Here is a 16982-nt window from a genome sequence, read left to right as displayed (position 1 = left end):
GAAGTGCTATCGCTCGGTCCATTACAGTTAAGGTTGAGCAGTGGTTTCTGTTTAAAGGTTGACTTTTCTAAGTGCTCTAAAATGCAATTGTATTGTCTTGAAATTTTCTGTGCCTCACGGGGAACCTGTGTAGGGCTAGTGGTCCAAACTTTGGACATCCAAGCAAGGAGATCCTGAGCTATAGCCTACTGAAAAAACACCATTTTACAAAATCAACAGGTTCTTACTTTTTTTTTGCACACAGCTGGGGTTCAAAGCGCACGAACTCAGTTGCTTGTCATTTATCTCAGCTAGTGAATGGCATCCACTGACCCTTTGGTGAAGCAATACTGACGAGCTACTACAGGAGAGTATAGCTGTCTGGAATGGTTTGTCCTAACACGCCAAAGCGCTTGAAATGCACATGTGCAGCGAGAGTAGGCAAGAGGGCTAGGCAGCCTGTTGTCACAGTAGTTGAGTGTGTCCAGGGGACGTGCTCAGGGCTGGATTTACACCTTACACGTCCCTAGGCACAGCATCTTCAGTGCCCCCCCTGCCTACAACTGACCTTCGTGTTACATACAGTTTTAGAGAGCTAAAGCGCCCCAGAACACCGGTGCCCCTAGGCACGTGCCTACTGTGCCTAATTGGAAATCCGGCCCTGGACCTGCTGTGGTCATTTATTCAGTTCTTACTCAGGCAAGCTGTCCTATTGAGTTCTGAGCAAGTAAGAATTTCAGGTTTTTGTCCCCTGTGAACTTCAAAAGTGTCTGTATCTATTTTTTTTTATACAGCAGGATTGCACAATTCCCACCCAGTGGCAACTATTTGAAGTAGAACATATAAATGTAATTCACTATAATACTTGGACCAAACAGTACAGTTTGTAACTAGGCAACTTCTATCATAATGTGCAAAAAGAACTCTTGATTATTTCCTGCATAGGCTCAGTTATCCATCCTCCCATTTATCCTTCCAATCCAACTTAGTCTGCAGTCCTCTCTGGCTACACAAATCTTCATCTGTTATCTTCAAGCCTGGTGGGTAATTTACTTTTTATAAACTATAGATTTCCAGGGTAATACAAATCCCCATGTATCCAATTTCTCCTGGACTGATTTCAAAGAGGCAATAGGGAAAGGTCGTGGAATCCCATATGCTTTGGAGACCGAACTTGAAGGACTGATTTATTTCTTAAGTGTAAGGCAGTTATGTATTTTTAAAATATCTAGAGGTTAAGCACAGTAATTTCAAATGAGTAATTCTCTCTCAGCATATTCCAGAACTGCATGTCAGCCCTGGTCATCTATGAAAAGAATCTTTGCAGTGAAAGGGTATTTTACACGCTGTGTCAAAAGCAATATTAGGAACCGATCTATTGGGAAATTAGTAATGTCATCAGCAAAGCATGTGCCAAAGGTCTGGGTATGTTCCAATTAATTGAATACTCCATGTCTGTCACAAACCAGAGGTAGGAGGAGAATGTTAGTGTAAATAGTTAAATGTGACATTTTATAATCCTGTTAAGCCAGTGATTACTGGAACATGTGCTTTATGGGTTGAGTCATTTTGCATGCTTTGGGTATACAAAAGCTTGTGTTACTGGCACATTAGACATTACAGTCCAGCTACAGCTGATTTACAGTTAACAAAACTTTACATACTTTTGCCTACTGCAACGTAAATCTAGCTCGGCATTATTCCTTGGTCACAGCTATCTACCTAGCTAAGACTAGCTACTGTAGACTTGTTCCCTTAAGCATTTCCACCATTGCTAACACCACTTCAGCTTTACCTGTGGTCACAATGGTGGCAACACTAAGTAAAGAAGGAGCCAGTTGCCATTGGCATTTTAAGCACTGGTCTTGTAGATCGGCTTTCTACAGGGTTAGCTACAGTGCTTAGAACACCAGCAGCTGAATGGTGCACTGTCCACATTAGAGCTCCACTGGTAGAACTAAAGCTAGTGATAGCAATGATGGGGAAACAGCCCAGTGCAGACAATCCCTGAGTTGCAATTACTTAGGGCACATGCAAGCAAAGCTAAAGGCACGTTGGATGCATTTACTGCAGTATGGCTTTAAATAGAAAGGGAAATCAATACTCATTTACAGTATCTGGCAATCACTGAACCAAAACATACATGCACAGCTACAGCAAAGCAGAAATAACAACACTTATTGAAATGGCAAGCTGTTATTCTGCTGAGGGAATGCTGTGTCTTATGTGCATTCTTTCATTAGAAACTGAGATATACTGCCCATCTTTGCACATTTTAAAAACTATAACAGTGTCAGAAGCAATCAATCAAAATACTATGATTGTTAACTCAACGGCTACTGGACTCTGCTCCAGCTTCTGTGCTGTGGTGAAAGGAAGGAGCGTTCCTTTTGGACTGCCAGCATACCAAGATGTCATCGTTAGTATATGGGATAGCACTGGGGAGTCTGCCTCACGCCAGGTTTGGAAGGGCCAAAGGATTGCCATCTGTCTCCAATGTTGTAGAATTGTCCAATCCATGTCTGGCAAGCAGGACACTTTTCTCAGTCTGAAAATGATTTGGGGCTGGCAAAATGTTATGCAGTCTTAATATTGCATTACAATGTGATGCTGTTTTGTATGACATCACTACTCTGTGTGACATGACTCTCCTTCCTGATGCAAACTCCAAAAGGTGGGCAGCAGTAAAAGCAGAAACTGCAGTTTTTAAACAAATAAACATTCCCTAACCACTGCTGCAAGAACCTGAAAATAAAACTGGAGATAAACAAAAGTGAAACTCTTCATTGATTTCCATTGCCCTATCTGGGAGCATGCAACCAGTAAACAACTAGCATAAATAATAACAGCTAGCTCCCATATGGTGTTTTTCATCCACAGAGCTCACAGTGCTTTACAAAAGAGGAAAGTATGTTATTCCCATTTTACAGCTGGATAAACTGAAGCACAAGAAGTGAAATGCCTTGCCCATGGTCACACAGTAGAGCAGTGGCACAGATGGAAATAAAATCTAGAGGTGAAATCCTGGCCCCACTAAAGTCAATGGGAGTGTTGCTATTGGCTTCAATGGCACCAGGATTTCGCTCTAGGTCACCTGAGTTCCAGTCCAATGCCTTGTCCACTGGGCCACAGCGAATGGCAAAATATATTTTTATAAGTCTTTCTGTTTTGATAACCGATGGTGGTGTTAGTAATGTAGAAAGGGAAATGTACTTGTTTACAATAGAAGGTATTTTTAAGTTTATGGTGTCCCTTGCTAAAATCCCTTATAGTCAGCCTGAATGATGGTTTAAATGTTGACCTACTGAATATCCCTTTAATGAAATGAGATTATAAATGAAGTTCATAATACAGTTTTTTAATATTCCAAATATTGTAAAATAGCTTTCGTGTCAGATTAAAAAAAAAGACAGCTTCACCACTAAGTCAGCTAGATGTTATCTCTAGAGGAGCTTAATTACTTACTGCTTCCTCATCACTTCTCACTCCTTCAGCCCAGCAAATTAAGCCACCACAGATCTGCGGAGTTTGACAGGTGAGTTTGAAACCTCACTGAATTGGCATTGAATAACAAAGGTAAAAACGTTAAAAAAAGGCCCATCTGTATAGCTGCAGAGAGCTGACAGACACCGCAAATTAAATCTTCTTTCTATTCTCAGATAGGACAGTCTTTTCCACCCACTTAGTCTCAAGCCTGAACAGGAAAGAGGGAGATAATACACAGTAGCCTCTTGTTCAGCTCAGGTCAGTGAGTTTCCTGAAAAGAGAATACTAATCTTTCTTCCTTGTAAACGGTGTTGTTTGTTTACTGCACCTTCTCTTTATCTAGCTGGCTGGTACAATCTATACACAATAATAGAGTACACAATTACTGTATTGATTTATTCCTTATGAGTGTCTGAAGTCCTTAAAATTCTGTTGACCTTCTTGCTCTTCTTCCTTTATCTGATCACTATCTGGGCAACTTATTCCTAGGCTTGGTCTACACTACCAACTTATGTCGGTATAACTACGTTGCTCAGGGCTAGGAATTTCCACACCCCTGAGCAATGCAGTTATACCGACGTAACTTCTGGTGTAGACAGCTCGATGGGAGGGCTTCTCCTGTCAAAATAGCTACCACCTCCTGGGGAGGTGGATTAACTACGCTGACAGGCGAAGCTCTCCCATTGACATAGATAGCATCTTCACTAAGTGCTACAGCAGCACTGCTGCAAATGTAGACAGCCCCCTAGTTGAAAGGTAGAGTACACACCTTGAATCACAGGACATCAGGAACAAGACACCTTCAGGGAATGCTGAGTAATATTTTTCCCTTCTTCTCCAGAACCTTCCATCAAGGACATCAGCTCACATTACAAATAATTAATTTAACCTTACAATACCACTAAGGCTTATTACACCTATTTTATAGATGAGGAAACTAAGGTGTGGAGAGATTAAGGGCCCACTCCTGCAAACCATTGATCATGTAAGGTCCTTGCAAAAAATAAACCCAAGAATACTACAATATCAAACACTGTATTAAGACACAGCTGATCACTGTATTGACCGTGTTATTTGTATGTTGACTGTCTGTTTTGTCTTTTCAGCTTCTGAGGCTTTGTGCCTTCATCATCTTTTTTTATGGTAGTGTCCAGAGACCCCAATCACTATGCTAGGTGTTGTACAAACATGTATGAAGACAAGTCCCTGCTTGAAGAACTAAGAGCCTGGCTCCCCAGACTTACATTAAGTAAGGAGTCTCTTTGGTTTCAGTGGGAATATTCATGTCGTATGGGACTACTCAGTGTAGAAAGGTCCTTATAAAATAAATGTTGTTTTTGTGAGCACTACCAGCAACTTCTTACAATAATAATAACAGTTCCATTGATTTCACGGGGACGCCCTGCGCCAGTAAGGGAGTGCAGGATCAGGTGTTAAGTGACTGGGTGGTCGCACAATAAGGCCTGCACTAGAGCAGTTTTTGTACCATTATAACTATGTCAGTTGGGAGTGTGTGACTTTTTTACTGATGTAGTTATATTAGTACAAGCCCTAATGTGGATGCAGTTATCCTGGTATAAAGGTGCCTTATTACCTTTCCTGCACAGCAGTGGGTCCCAAACTTGGAAGAGTGTTGCCATTTTCATAATGTAACAAAAATACTGTAATTATAAATAATAAAAAATAATAGTGTGTAATAAGCATGTCATAAAAACAAATTTTATATTTCCAAGATCACTGCTTTTATCATTTATACTCAGGTAAAGGAGAAAATCCCTGGAAATATTCATTTTTAGGAGGGGGTTCACGAGACTTGACATTTTAGTGAAAGGGGTTCACAGGTTGTTAAAGTTTGGGAACCACTGATCTAGGGGGAGAGATCTTCCTGAGCAGGCAATGGGTGGAGCGACACCTGAAGCCACAGGGGGCCGCCCACAGCCCTACAGGGAATGCCACAAACTCCCAGGGTATGTGACAGAGTGAGCCTGATTCAGCTACCCGTCCAGAAGGGCTCCTAGAAAACCGCTATGCAGACAGTTCTGAAGTAAGAAGGTACTGCTGACCTTTTCCCCTCTGAGTTAGCTCCAGGAAGAAGTTATTCTCCGGTGTGTTGGAACATTTATTTTCCTTTTGATCCCCCACTGGAAGGGACATAAGAAGGCCCGCAAACGGCGGGGTCTCCCTTGCTAAAACTAAGAAAGCAGGGCCTCAATGTAAGCCACTCAGTGTAGCTAACTTGGCATGGCCAGGGTCTCCCACATCTGGGAGAAAAATCTAAGGGGCCTCGTTTACAAACAGATTCCTCATTTTTACAATGGCAGAGTTTGTTGTTATTAGTCAGGTAACAACCAACTAGGCACCTTTGTTTTGTCCTTTGCTTCTTAAAAGAGGTGGTGACCCGAGTGCTAAAGACGTCCAAACAGGTCACTTTTCTAAGGGGAAGGGTTTTGTTTCTACAGATGGGGTGGGAGAACAGAAACTTAACTAAGCTAAAGTATGTGAGGGCCAAATTCATCCCTGGTGTAAGCTGGCCGATGTCAGTGCAGTTACACCTGGGATGAACTCAGCTCACCTTACCAGACATCAATGGTTTTCAGCCTGTGGTCTGCAGACCCCTGGGGTTCTGCAGACTATATCTAAGATTTCCAATGGGGTCCGCACCTCCATTTGAAATTGTAATGGGCCCACAAATGAAAAACAGTTGAAAACCACTGTCATACATGATATGCAGCACATAGAGGAAGTAACATATTTTTGCTTAAAGATTAACACTGTCAAATCAACACTCAGGGCTTTATATACTATAGTGTTGTGTTGTTGCCTGTATTTCTAAATGTTTCCCTCTTCTATATCTCAATCATTTATGCTTCTCCTTAATGCTAATTCTTTCTTTGCACCATGGTGAATTACCTTAACTGGAAATGGAACATCCTTTTATGATTTTTTTTCTTTTTTCATTTCCAAGGGAAAAAAACAAACCAGCTTCAAATATGAGGGACCCTTTGACAGCCAGAAGGGCTGCTTCTATTCTTGCTGTAGATGTTTCCAACCGCCTTCATTAGTAGGCTGATTTTTTACCAGTTACCACAAGAATATTCCACATAAACAAATCTGTCTTTGTTTTGCAATGGGACCCAAGAAAAAAGGCAAACAAGCTGCTTCATGAATAGCAGCTATTATTATCCTGCCTGTGTCTTTGGGACACCTGCACCAGTAGGGTCAGTTTCTGAGCCCAGGTGTGCAACACTCTTGAATGCAAAATGAAAGCAATGCAGCACTGTGGACACCTGTATGAGAGCAGGAGCTGCTTTTAGGAGCACTCCACGATGAATGCCATAGATATGGGATTCCAAGCTGGCCCTTAGGCAATTGAAATGAAAGCAGAATTATTTTAGCTATCCGGGTGCCTCCAGCCTGACACATTCTTGGACTCGTGCTCCCCAGCCATGTGAAGATTGATAGGGGAGGAAGGATGAGAAGCGAAGAAGGACGATTGTGTAGTTGATTGGCAGGACATGGAGTCAGGAGACTTCAGTTCTGTTCTGGGTTCTGCCACTGACTTAAGGTTAAACCTTTCTCCCCTCACTCATGCAAATAGTGCATTTCACATTACAGGGATTATTAGTGTGGGAGTAGGGTTTGACTCTGAGGGTATGTCTACACTGCAAAAAAAATGTGTTCTTAACTTGGGCTGAACTAGTAGTGATGAAGACATGGTTACTGGGGTTCTCAACTTGAGTTCGAGTTTAAGCTTATAGCAACTTGGGATTGATCTCAAGCTGCAAAGCCAAATTGCTGTGTCTTCACTGCTATTTTAGCATGGGTTAGCTAACCCAATTTAAGACTACATTTTTTTTTTTGCAGTGTAGAACATATCCATAAGCCTTCTCTACACACCAAAGTTGCAGTGCTTTAACTACAGGTCTGTCGCATTTTATGCGCATTTAACATGCGCGATGTCAGCTTTACGCGGTTGGCAAAAACAAAAACAAGAGAAAAATAACAATTTTAATACTGTACCTGTAGTGCGGGCGATTCCACCCGCCATTGAACTCAATGTAATTTTGACTATACGCGGTTTTTGCTTTACGCGCTAACCGCGGAACGGAACCCCCGTGTAAGATGAGACAGACCTGTATACCATATGCAAATGGCACAATCCCCTCCCCCTCCCACTGTGGACACAGTTATACCAGTATACATCTGCTTATACCATTGTAGCTTTTTCCTGTACAGCAGTGGTTCCCAAACTTTAACAACTTGTGAACCCCTTTCACTAAAATGTCAAGTCTTGCGAACCCCCTCCTAAAAATGAATATTTCCAGGGATTTTCTCCCTTACCTGAGTATAAATGATAAAAGCAGTGATCTTGGAAATATAAAATTTGTTTTATGACAGGCTTATTACACACTATTTATTATTTATAATTACAGTATTTTTATTACATTATGAAAATGGTAACACTCTTCCAAGATCTCACTTTCATAGCTTGTATCACTTTGAATAAGCCTGTTATAAGACAAGGCTCCTATGTTTCATCAAGGAGTATCAGATGAAACAGCATGAAGGTATTTAAGAAGCCAACTCAAATCGTTCCTCCTACACAAGCATTCAGGTCTTGAGCAGGCCAGGCAAACAGCGCACGTTACAACAAAGCTTAAACTTGTTCTTCATAATAATTTTTAAAACAATACTAGCTGCCTATTTCATTTTAAAAACAGCAAAAAATATCAACCTCCCTTTCCATTTCTTATAAGAAGTCTTGAAGTTTAAATCTCCTCAGTGTGATAGATATGCTTGCTTTGATCTGCTTAGCTCTTGGAAGTCCAGGGGCTCCGGGCTGCTGGCCCCGTGCTGCCCGGGGTCCCTAGGGACAGCTCTGTCTGCCATTTTTTCCCGAGAACTCCCTGTAACATTTCGTGACCCCCCAAGGGTTCACGAACCCCAGTTTGGGAACCATTGCCCTAGATGACTGCAATCTCCTCCTTTTGAAAGGCCTGCTCTCTACTGTACATGACTGACAGGGCTGGAGAGACAGGGCTAGCCCCGCTCCCCCACGGCCTTTCTGGTGCCTGCCTCATTAGCATGGCGATGCACCCTGTCACATACCCTCCCCCCAAAAACGACACAGGCGTGTCACCTTCTGGGGTGGGTTTGCCTTCCTTGTGCATTATAGCGTCCGTGCTATATTATATTACTATAGCTTTGCCTGGCCGATGAGGCACCTGGAACTGGTATGGTTGTAGAGGTTCCAATGCATGATTCTCACGTCTGTGTCATTCATTGTGCATGATCTGCAAGCAGCAAAAAGGGGTTCCCTAATAGGTCATGAGGTAAAGCGTCGATGGCCCACTTCAGGACCAGGGCTTCCTTTTCTGTTACAGAGAAGGTCCTTTCATGTGGTTTTGACTTAAATACAATATGGGGAGTTCCTCTCCCTCCGAGATCTAGGAGAGCATCCCTGCCCCCTGTCTGATGCGTCTGTCTGAAGTATAAACTCCTTCTAGCGGTCTGGGTTGAAGAGTGCGGGATCATGACACGTCTCTTTCAACATTTTAAAGGTTGCATCCCAATTGTCTGACCACTACACTTTGTGTGGTTTCTTGTCACGGATGTATGTGGGGCTGCAATGGTGCCAAAATTAGGGACAAAGCATCTGGAGTATCCAGCCAACCCTGAAAATTGTCTAACTTGCTTTTTGGGCGTGAGTATTGAGTAGTTGGTCAAAGCCTGCACCCTGTCCACAGATGTGTGTATATGTCCGCCTCCCACCGTACAGCCCAGGTACATGGTTATTTTATTTCCAGATTTGCTCTTACCGGGTTGGTGATCAGGCCTGCTTGGGCAATCTACTGCAGTGCCGGAGTAACATGGTGGAGGTCTGGGCTATGTATGACTACATCGTCCAAATAAGCCGCAGCGTATCACCCATGTGGAAGGAGCATCTGATCCATTAACCTCTGAAAGGTCACCTCCACCCCATACAGCTCAAACGGCATCATTAGAAAACTGTACAGTGCAAAGGGGAGGGCGAACACAGTGTGAATTTGGAACTAACCAATACATGATTGAAAAGGCTAGGGAGGCAGGGCTACTGCCGCACAAGGAGCTTTCCCTGCACCTTCCTCATTAGGGTGGGGATTTATACACCCTGTCACATTCTTCCTTTTTTTCTTTTTTTGCTTTGGTTAGTTGCTTATCTATTCATTTTGTAAGTGCCTGAAAGTTTCATTAAACCGTATTACTTGGCCTTGCTGTGAGCTGGGCTGTTTCTCTGGAAATGCTATAGAAATTCTGGTAATGAACTGCCAAAATCAGCAAGCAATATGTAATGATTTAAGGCTCCATTCAAAATAAAACCTGCTTGGATTTCTACACCACAGGGGCAAGGCCCAAGAGGGAGAGGGATTTATTTTAACATTGGGTTGGTCCTTTGGTGCTGTTGAGCTGGAAAGAATTAAAAGGGATTTTACAAAGGATAAAGGCTCTAGAAACATTAAATGCAAAAATAGTTTTTTTTTTTTAAATGTTATTTTTAATAGTAATTTAACTCTTTTTTCAGCTGTAGATTGGAAGGCACGTCTCAAAGGTGGATACGCTTCATGCGTGGCATATAAGCAATTAGATAGCTAGATAGATTATTATTTCCATTCTACTGATGTGGAAGCTGAGGCTAGGTCTACACTAAAAAGTTAAGTGGACGCAGCTACATCACTCAGGGGTGTGAAAAATGCACACTCCTGAGTTAGATAGTTAAGCTGACCTAACCCTGGGTGTAGGCAGCACTAAGTTGACAGAAGAATTCTTCCATCGACCTAGCTTCTGCCTCTCAGGAAGCTGGATTACCTACAGTGACGGAGGAACCCCTCCCATCGCTGTCATGAGTGTCTATGTTGAAACATGACAGTGGTGCAGCTACAGCCGTTTAAATGTAGACATAGCCTGAGGCACTGAGAAGTACAAGATCCACATTTTCAAAAGTGTCCTCTAACTTAGGGTGTCTCAGGCTTGGGGTGTCTGACCTGACAAGCACAGGAGCTGATTTTTTTTAGACGTGCTGAGCACCCTTACCACCATCTGAAGTCACTGGGAACTACATGCACTCAGCACTTCTGAAAGCCCAAGTTTGTACACACAAATGTGATGGCGTCCAAAACCTGTGGCTCAGTGGTGGGCAACCTGCGGCCCATCAGGGTAATCTGGTTGCGGGCTGCGAGACATTTTGCTGACGTTGACCGTCCGCAGGCACAGCCCCCTGCAGTTCCCAGTGGCCGCGGTTGCCCATCACTGCTGTGGATGCTTTCAAAAGTGTCAGTTTATAGGACTAGCTCAAGCCCACACGTCTGTGAATGCTGGGAACAGAACATGGGTTTCTTAACTCCTTGCCTTCATTTCTATTCAAACAGCCAGTCGGGGACTTAACAATGCTATGGTTTTTTTTACTGTAAGCACTATTTTTTAACTAAGGCCTTGTCTACACTAGTGATGTAAGTCGATCTGAGTTACGCTACTTAAGCTACGTACGTTACAGTGTCTATGTCGCGCTATGTCTATGGGAGACGCTCTCCCACTGACATAGCTTCCGCCTCTCATTGAGATGGATTAATTAAGTCAATGGGAGAGTGCTCTCTCATTGACTTATAGCGTCTTCACCAGACCCACTAAATTGATTGCAGCAGTGCCGATTTATCCCATGGTGTAGACAAGGCCTAAGGTAGGATTCCCTTATTGCATGATGTCCTACATGTGGGCAGAAGTGAACCTGTCCTGGTATTAATGACTAGCTGATACTCCAAACACTGCTGACCTGTCCTGAACATGCTCTGCCACAGTCCAGTTATAGCTTTCAATGCGTTGGTTAGCACCTGATGCGAAAGAGTTAACCATTATCATGCTATACAAGATATGCCTATTGTATCACTAGGATGAATGAGTCAATCTTGTTAACCACACTAGCATGTCCCTACTCTTTTCCCAACATTTCCTTGGGTGTTAACTTGGCCTCTGAATTACATTTTTCAATGCAAAAGTTTCATTTACAAAAAAACAGGTTCAACAAGTTGAACAACTTACAGGTGTTACTCAAATGCACCTGCCTTGCTGTTTGCAAAGAGAGCTGAGCAGAACAAAACACCCACTCCAAAGCTGCACCATTGGGAATAACATCCCACCCTAAAGGAGTGAGAGGAAAAGATCACCACCTCCCTTCGCTAGCCCCATTATTATCTAATCTATCTATCCCATACCCATCACTGTGACATCAGAGTGCCTTTGCTTCATAGGAGGTAACTACCTAAATCTCTCTTCTCAACAAAACAACAGACCTAGCTGAGGCTCTGTTAGTGGGGATGGGGGTTCACTTGCTATATCCTTGGCCTTTGCGGTTCCCTACATTCATTTGTAACAAAGATTCCCTATGCACAAGTATGGGCCAAGGGGATCTGTGGATGCTCAGTGCCATACAGGACAAGGCCTTATATATTTCTATCCACTAAGCAAGAGATCCTATAAACGCCCCACTTTCCTGACAAGTCATTTGACACAAAGCTGCAGCCCTTCAGTCTACTGCAGCTGTTATCCACCTTAACGTGCCTGTTTCTAGGAGTAAAAGATGGGCACTTTAGAAGGGGTAGTAGCTGTCACCTGGCCCTGTTCTCAGGGGTATTTAGCCATCATTTAGAGCATGGCCCCTGGCCAATGTATTTTACTTTATTTTACCTTTGGCAAATTTCCTGTTTCTTTCCCCTGGGAAGGGACCAAGGGTAATAAATCTCTACCAGTGGAACCCAAGTCAATGCTAACCTTTGGACATGTGCAGCTATCTAAAGCCCTTAGCTGGGATTTGGTCAATGAAAGGTTCTGTTTGAGCATTACAGCAGCACATGTTAATATAAAGGTTCCCAAAGCAAGTCAGCAGTTGAATAACACTACATTTATTGTAGCTAAAATAATAATTGCAATAGTTGCCCTCATCAATATTTGAAACAGAATACATTCATAACGGGCCTGTAAACCTTCCCTGAGGTCTCCTGATCTCATTTTCATTGAATGTTTAAAGTTGCATAAAAGTGACTGAGCTTCTGCATATAAAAGAGAAAAACTCTTGAATACTTTTGAAGAGAGAGATAAATGTATTTTCTGTTGTTCTTTCAATCTAAACATTCCAAGAGCATTCATGACAGTTGGATCTAGGTAGTAAATTGTTATTCAGTTACTTACACACTCTCTCTCTCTCTCATACACACAAAGCAAAGCTAAAACACACACACACACACACACCCCCCACACACACTTAAGAGCCACTTGTAAATGAGCAGCACTGATCCTGTTTACTTTGTTGTTACAAAACTAGGGCAACCTCATTCTCAATTAACTACTTGGTGCGCAGAGCCTTGAAAAGATGAGCTAGTGCAAGGAATTAAACACCAAGTTTTAACTTCCACTTCATCATCCTTTCATTTCTTGATCAAAGACTCATCTGCTCCCCACTAATTTTCTAAGAAATTAAACATGAAAAGAGAATGCAATTCCACAACTGAGTGAAGAACACTGTGGGCAGTTAATGATTAATTAGCATTATAATACATGACAGGCTGGTTTCACAGAAGAAACTCATTTTGCTACTGAATTTGTTCTGTAGAGGAAATCTTTAGGCTGGTGCCAGAACTATATACAAACCAATTCCAAAAAGTTTCCTCCTGGTTTTTGGAAGACACAGTGGGGTTAGAAATAACTGCTTGAGTTGCTACCTGGACCAGGTGATTTTAAGCTAAGACAGTTGTGTTATAGCCTGATCCTAAAACTGTTGACATCAATGGGATTGAGTTTAATGGGCTTTGGATCAGGCCCCAAAAGTTCACCTGTTTGGTGACAGGATAACAGTGGATGTTGCTTCAAGGACAGCAAACTGGGTTTTCCCACATGTGCACTTCAGGAGTACTTGTGTCATCCACATAACTGCTGTCTGGCTTGGTAATGGTTATGGGAGCTGAAGCAGAAGGCTAGGTAACCTCAGCCATATTTCTACTACTCAGCAAGACCCACTGATTGATCCTGAAACAGAAATGTGACAAAGGAGTTGGACAGCTGGGGCAGAAAAGTTTAACTTCCTGCTATTCCTTGGGCAGCCATTTCCCACAAATGTCTATCCCTGCAATGCAATGTAAATCCGGTTTGATTGCAGAAAAGACAAACAACAGGGGAACAGATGTCTTTTCATATGTAGCTATCTGTATAGCTAGTGCTAGCATTCATACACATCAAGCCAGCATCTTGTAACAGTGACTGGCAGGTAGAAGTGAGATCATAAATAGCTAGAGAAATACACAGGCAATTTTCTACCACACTACTATATTCATACTTTTAAAAACACATACCCTAACTCAGAAGCCATTACAGTAAAAGATTATGAATAAATAAGAGATTACTTAAATTTCTTAATCTGATTATTTGTCCACGTTCCATCACTGAGTTCAGCTTTGAAACCACAGACAATTTAAAGTGGAAGATCCATCCAAGTAATTTTCCAACTATAAATTTAGTAAGAAGTAAATTACATATAGTGTGTAAAAACCTGTCATTGCACTGGGATTTATAGCACCGCTGTTATAGCTGCATCAGACCTCTAGTGTTTGATTTATTAACACTAAAAATAATGACAAACGCTGGGCAATGAAAGCCTGTGTATTTCACACATTTCTGAAAGTTGGTGATATCTGATTAAAAATATCTACTATTGCTGAAATGCATCATATGCATGATATTTCCAAGGCTACTGAAATGTCACCCTGTTCAACTGAGCATGAAATGAAAGTAAGTACAAATCTTGCAAAACATTACTCAAGTAAGTAGTCCTCATTTATGCAAGTAGTAAGGCCTGCTCGGGTGAGCAAGGAGTTATAGGCTCTAATCTTTACATTGGAAGCGCTCTGGGGCAGGGATATGCCTTTTTATTGATTCTGTAAAGCGCCATGAACACCTATGATACTGTATAATCTATAGATAATTAAGTTACGCTAATGGAGTCTTATTTATTGAGAACAAATGCATCATTTGAAAGTGCTCACCTTGGAGTTGCGGCTGGTTTCCAGTATCTGCAGAAAAGATATTGTCCATCTGCATTGACCATATGAGGGAGGTCCTGATAAGGGATATTCTGAGGACTCCGTCTTGGGGAATTTTCCTCAGGCATTCTAGAAGACTGACCTATAAGGTGTTGGAAAAAACAGGACATACTTTAAAGAGGAGCAGGAAAGGTATTGGCAGAGGGGTTTACTAAGTACACACATTCAAGAAAGTCAATAAGGCAACTGACAGTGGTGGAAATGTTTCTCCCACTCCACCAAAGATCCACAAAACTGGGCTCAATCTCATCTGCTTCTTGCAACTGCTCTGAGACTGAAGACACACATTTTTTTTAGAGAAAATGTTCACATTATTAGAGAGGGGGGAGATAACAACCCAACCACACAGCTTCATTACTGCTTTTTTTCCCTTCTCCCATCTGTGTTTATTTTACATCGTCTTGGAAAACAGCTCTTAAAAAGAATATTTAGCTGCAATCAAGTGCAAATTGTAAAGCACCACTATGGATACAAGGAGACAGCTGCATAAAAGATTCATCTCTCTTAACATCTCCAAAGAACGGCGAAGGGTGCGCAATAATGAGGTGCCTGGTGGCACTGTGTGGTTATGATGCTCCTTTCTGACATCTGAAAAGGAAAACATATAGGAGGATTCGCAGCAAACCTGTTTTCATCCTGTGCAAGGGTTTGCATCCCAGAGAGACGCCGGCATTGCAAGTCAAATAGAAGCATATAGAGCCTTTTGCATATCGCCGCTAAGATACATTAACACCCAGCCAAACATTCAGCACCCCCAGCCCCAGATCAATTCCTTTCCGTTGCAAAAAAAAGGGCAACAGAGATCTCTTCCCCTTGCAAGCTTCTGTGCTGGCTGCGATCCGCTCCCCCAAGCTCTTCGTTCCAATCTCTCTTTAGGGAAACTCGCCCGTAATTCATCACTTCTTGTTCATTTCATCACTTTTCTTAAACAAATCGCATGTGTGGGCTGAGGTGGTGGTGGGAGGGGAGGGGATGGGGATGGGAAAGCTGCAGTCCACTTTCCAGAAGCTGCTGCACACACATCAAAGGCACCTTGAGCACAGGCAGCTGTGTGGCTCTGGGAGACTTGTACAGAAAGTTACTGTTGCTGCAGGTTGCTTGCAAACTTTACTTCCTTCCTGTCACTTGCTGTGAAGGGGCATGGGGGCTGGGGGTGGGAGAAAGTGGGGCTCTCCACTCAGCTCCCTGCTGCAGTCATCGCGAGTGGGGGGAAAAACACAACGTCCCCAGCTGCCTCTCTCTAGTAGCGAGACCGAGCAGAGGAAGAAGAACTCAGAGACATTTAATCTGCTCAGATGCCAAAGAGAGCCAAGGTTTCACAGGCAAATAAAATAAAATCCCCCTGGGCTTCAAATGCATCAGGGAGCCCTGGTTTCAAATGCAACAGACATCCCTGGCTTCCAATGCACCAGGGTCCTTTGCACCCCCCAGCCCCGGGCTCCCGGCACGTGAAGGGCGAGGGAGCTGTTTAAAGGGACGTTACCCGTGGCTGAGAAGCGCGGCGTGTTCGCAGCTGCCCGTGGAGTCAATGGCCCCGGGAGCAGCTCGCTGGCTCCGCGCCGGCGCCCCGCTCCATTCACGCATCCGCGGCGGTTCCGCTGCCGAGTTAATCCTAGAGCCGAGCGGTGGTGCCGAGAAAACCCCGGCTGGCAGGGGCCCAGGAGGGCAGGCGCACTGGGGCCGGCTCCGAGAGGAGGGTGGAGCAGCAGCAGCAGCCTGCCGGGCACGGCGAGGATCCTGGCTCAGGGCAGGTCGCTCTGCCCGGTGCACGAGTGCCAGGCAGGGACCCGCAGCAGCCAGGCCCCAGGGTCCTAGGAGACCCAGACCCCGGTACTTAACTCGGGATCTCCCCGAGGGCGCAAGCAGCGCTCTGAGTCATGTCGCTGATCCAGACGGCAAGGCAGCCTGTGTCTCCTCCAGCCTGGCGTTCAGTCAATAATAAATTAATAATCACTAACCTCATTTCGAGGCGAGCCAGGGAAACCCCAGGAAAGAGGCAATCCCCACGCGGTGTATTGCTCACCTCCTTCGCCTCAGTACATGGGTGGCATACTCGAGCCCACTTATCCACTGACACTTTAAAAACCCTTGCACCCCAATCTGGGTCTATGCAGGTTATGCGATATGTATGTATCTTTCCATCCTTGCAAACCATACCTGTACCCCCCATAACCAAAGCCTGACCCCAGATGTAAAGTACCTTCCCTCTTAACTCGTGTATATTTCATTTTAAACATTCAACTGCCCCAGAAGCAAATCCGGTGGGAAGCTTTTCATCGCAATTAGCCAGGTCCTCCATTACTGCTGGCTGAGAATCAGGCTCCATAGCTAGAAATGGGTGCTCTAATGCTAGAGCTATGCACTTGGTATGGACAGGCAGACAGACATTAGATG

General features: G+C 43.5%; 1 protein-coding gene across 1 annotated transcript in view; it reads right to left on the bottom strand.

Annotated features, from left to right (window-relative positions):
• MGLL (monoglyceride lipase) overlaps window positions 1–15288 on the bottom strand; it is an 87445-nt gene extending 72157 nt beyond the window's left edge. The window contains exons 1-2 of the mRNA XM_065408124.1: window positions 15214–15288; window positions 14532–14670 (exon numbers count right to left, since the gene is read on the bottom strand). Of these exons, the coding sequence (XP_065264196.1) occupies window positions 14532–14670; window positions 15214–15223 (149 nt within the window). The 5' untranslated portion in view covers window positions 15224–15288. The remainder of the gene's footprint in view (window positions 1–14531; window positions 14671–15213) is intronic.
• Between the last annotated feature and the right edge of the window lie 1694 nt (window positions 15289–16982).

This window comes from Emys orbicularis, chromosome 7 (genome assembly GCF_028017835.1).
Source record: "Emys orbicularis isolate rEmyOrb1 chromosome 7, rEmyOrb1.hap1, whole genome shotgun sequence".
Classification (NCBI taxonomy): Eukaryota; Metazoa; Chordata; order Testudines; family Emydidae; genus Emys; species Emys orbicularis.
Note: the sequence above shows the minus strand (reverse complement) of the source record. Positions and strands in the feature narration are given on the sequence as shown.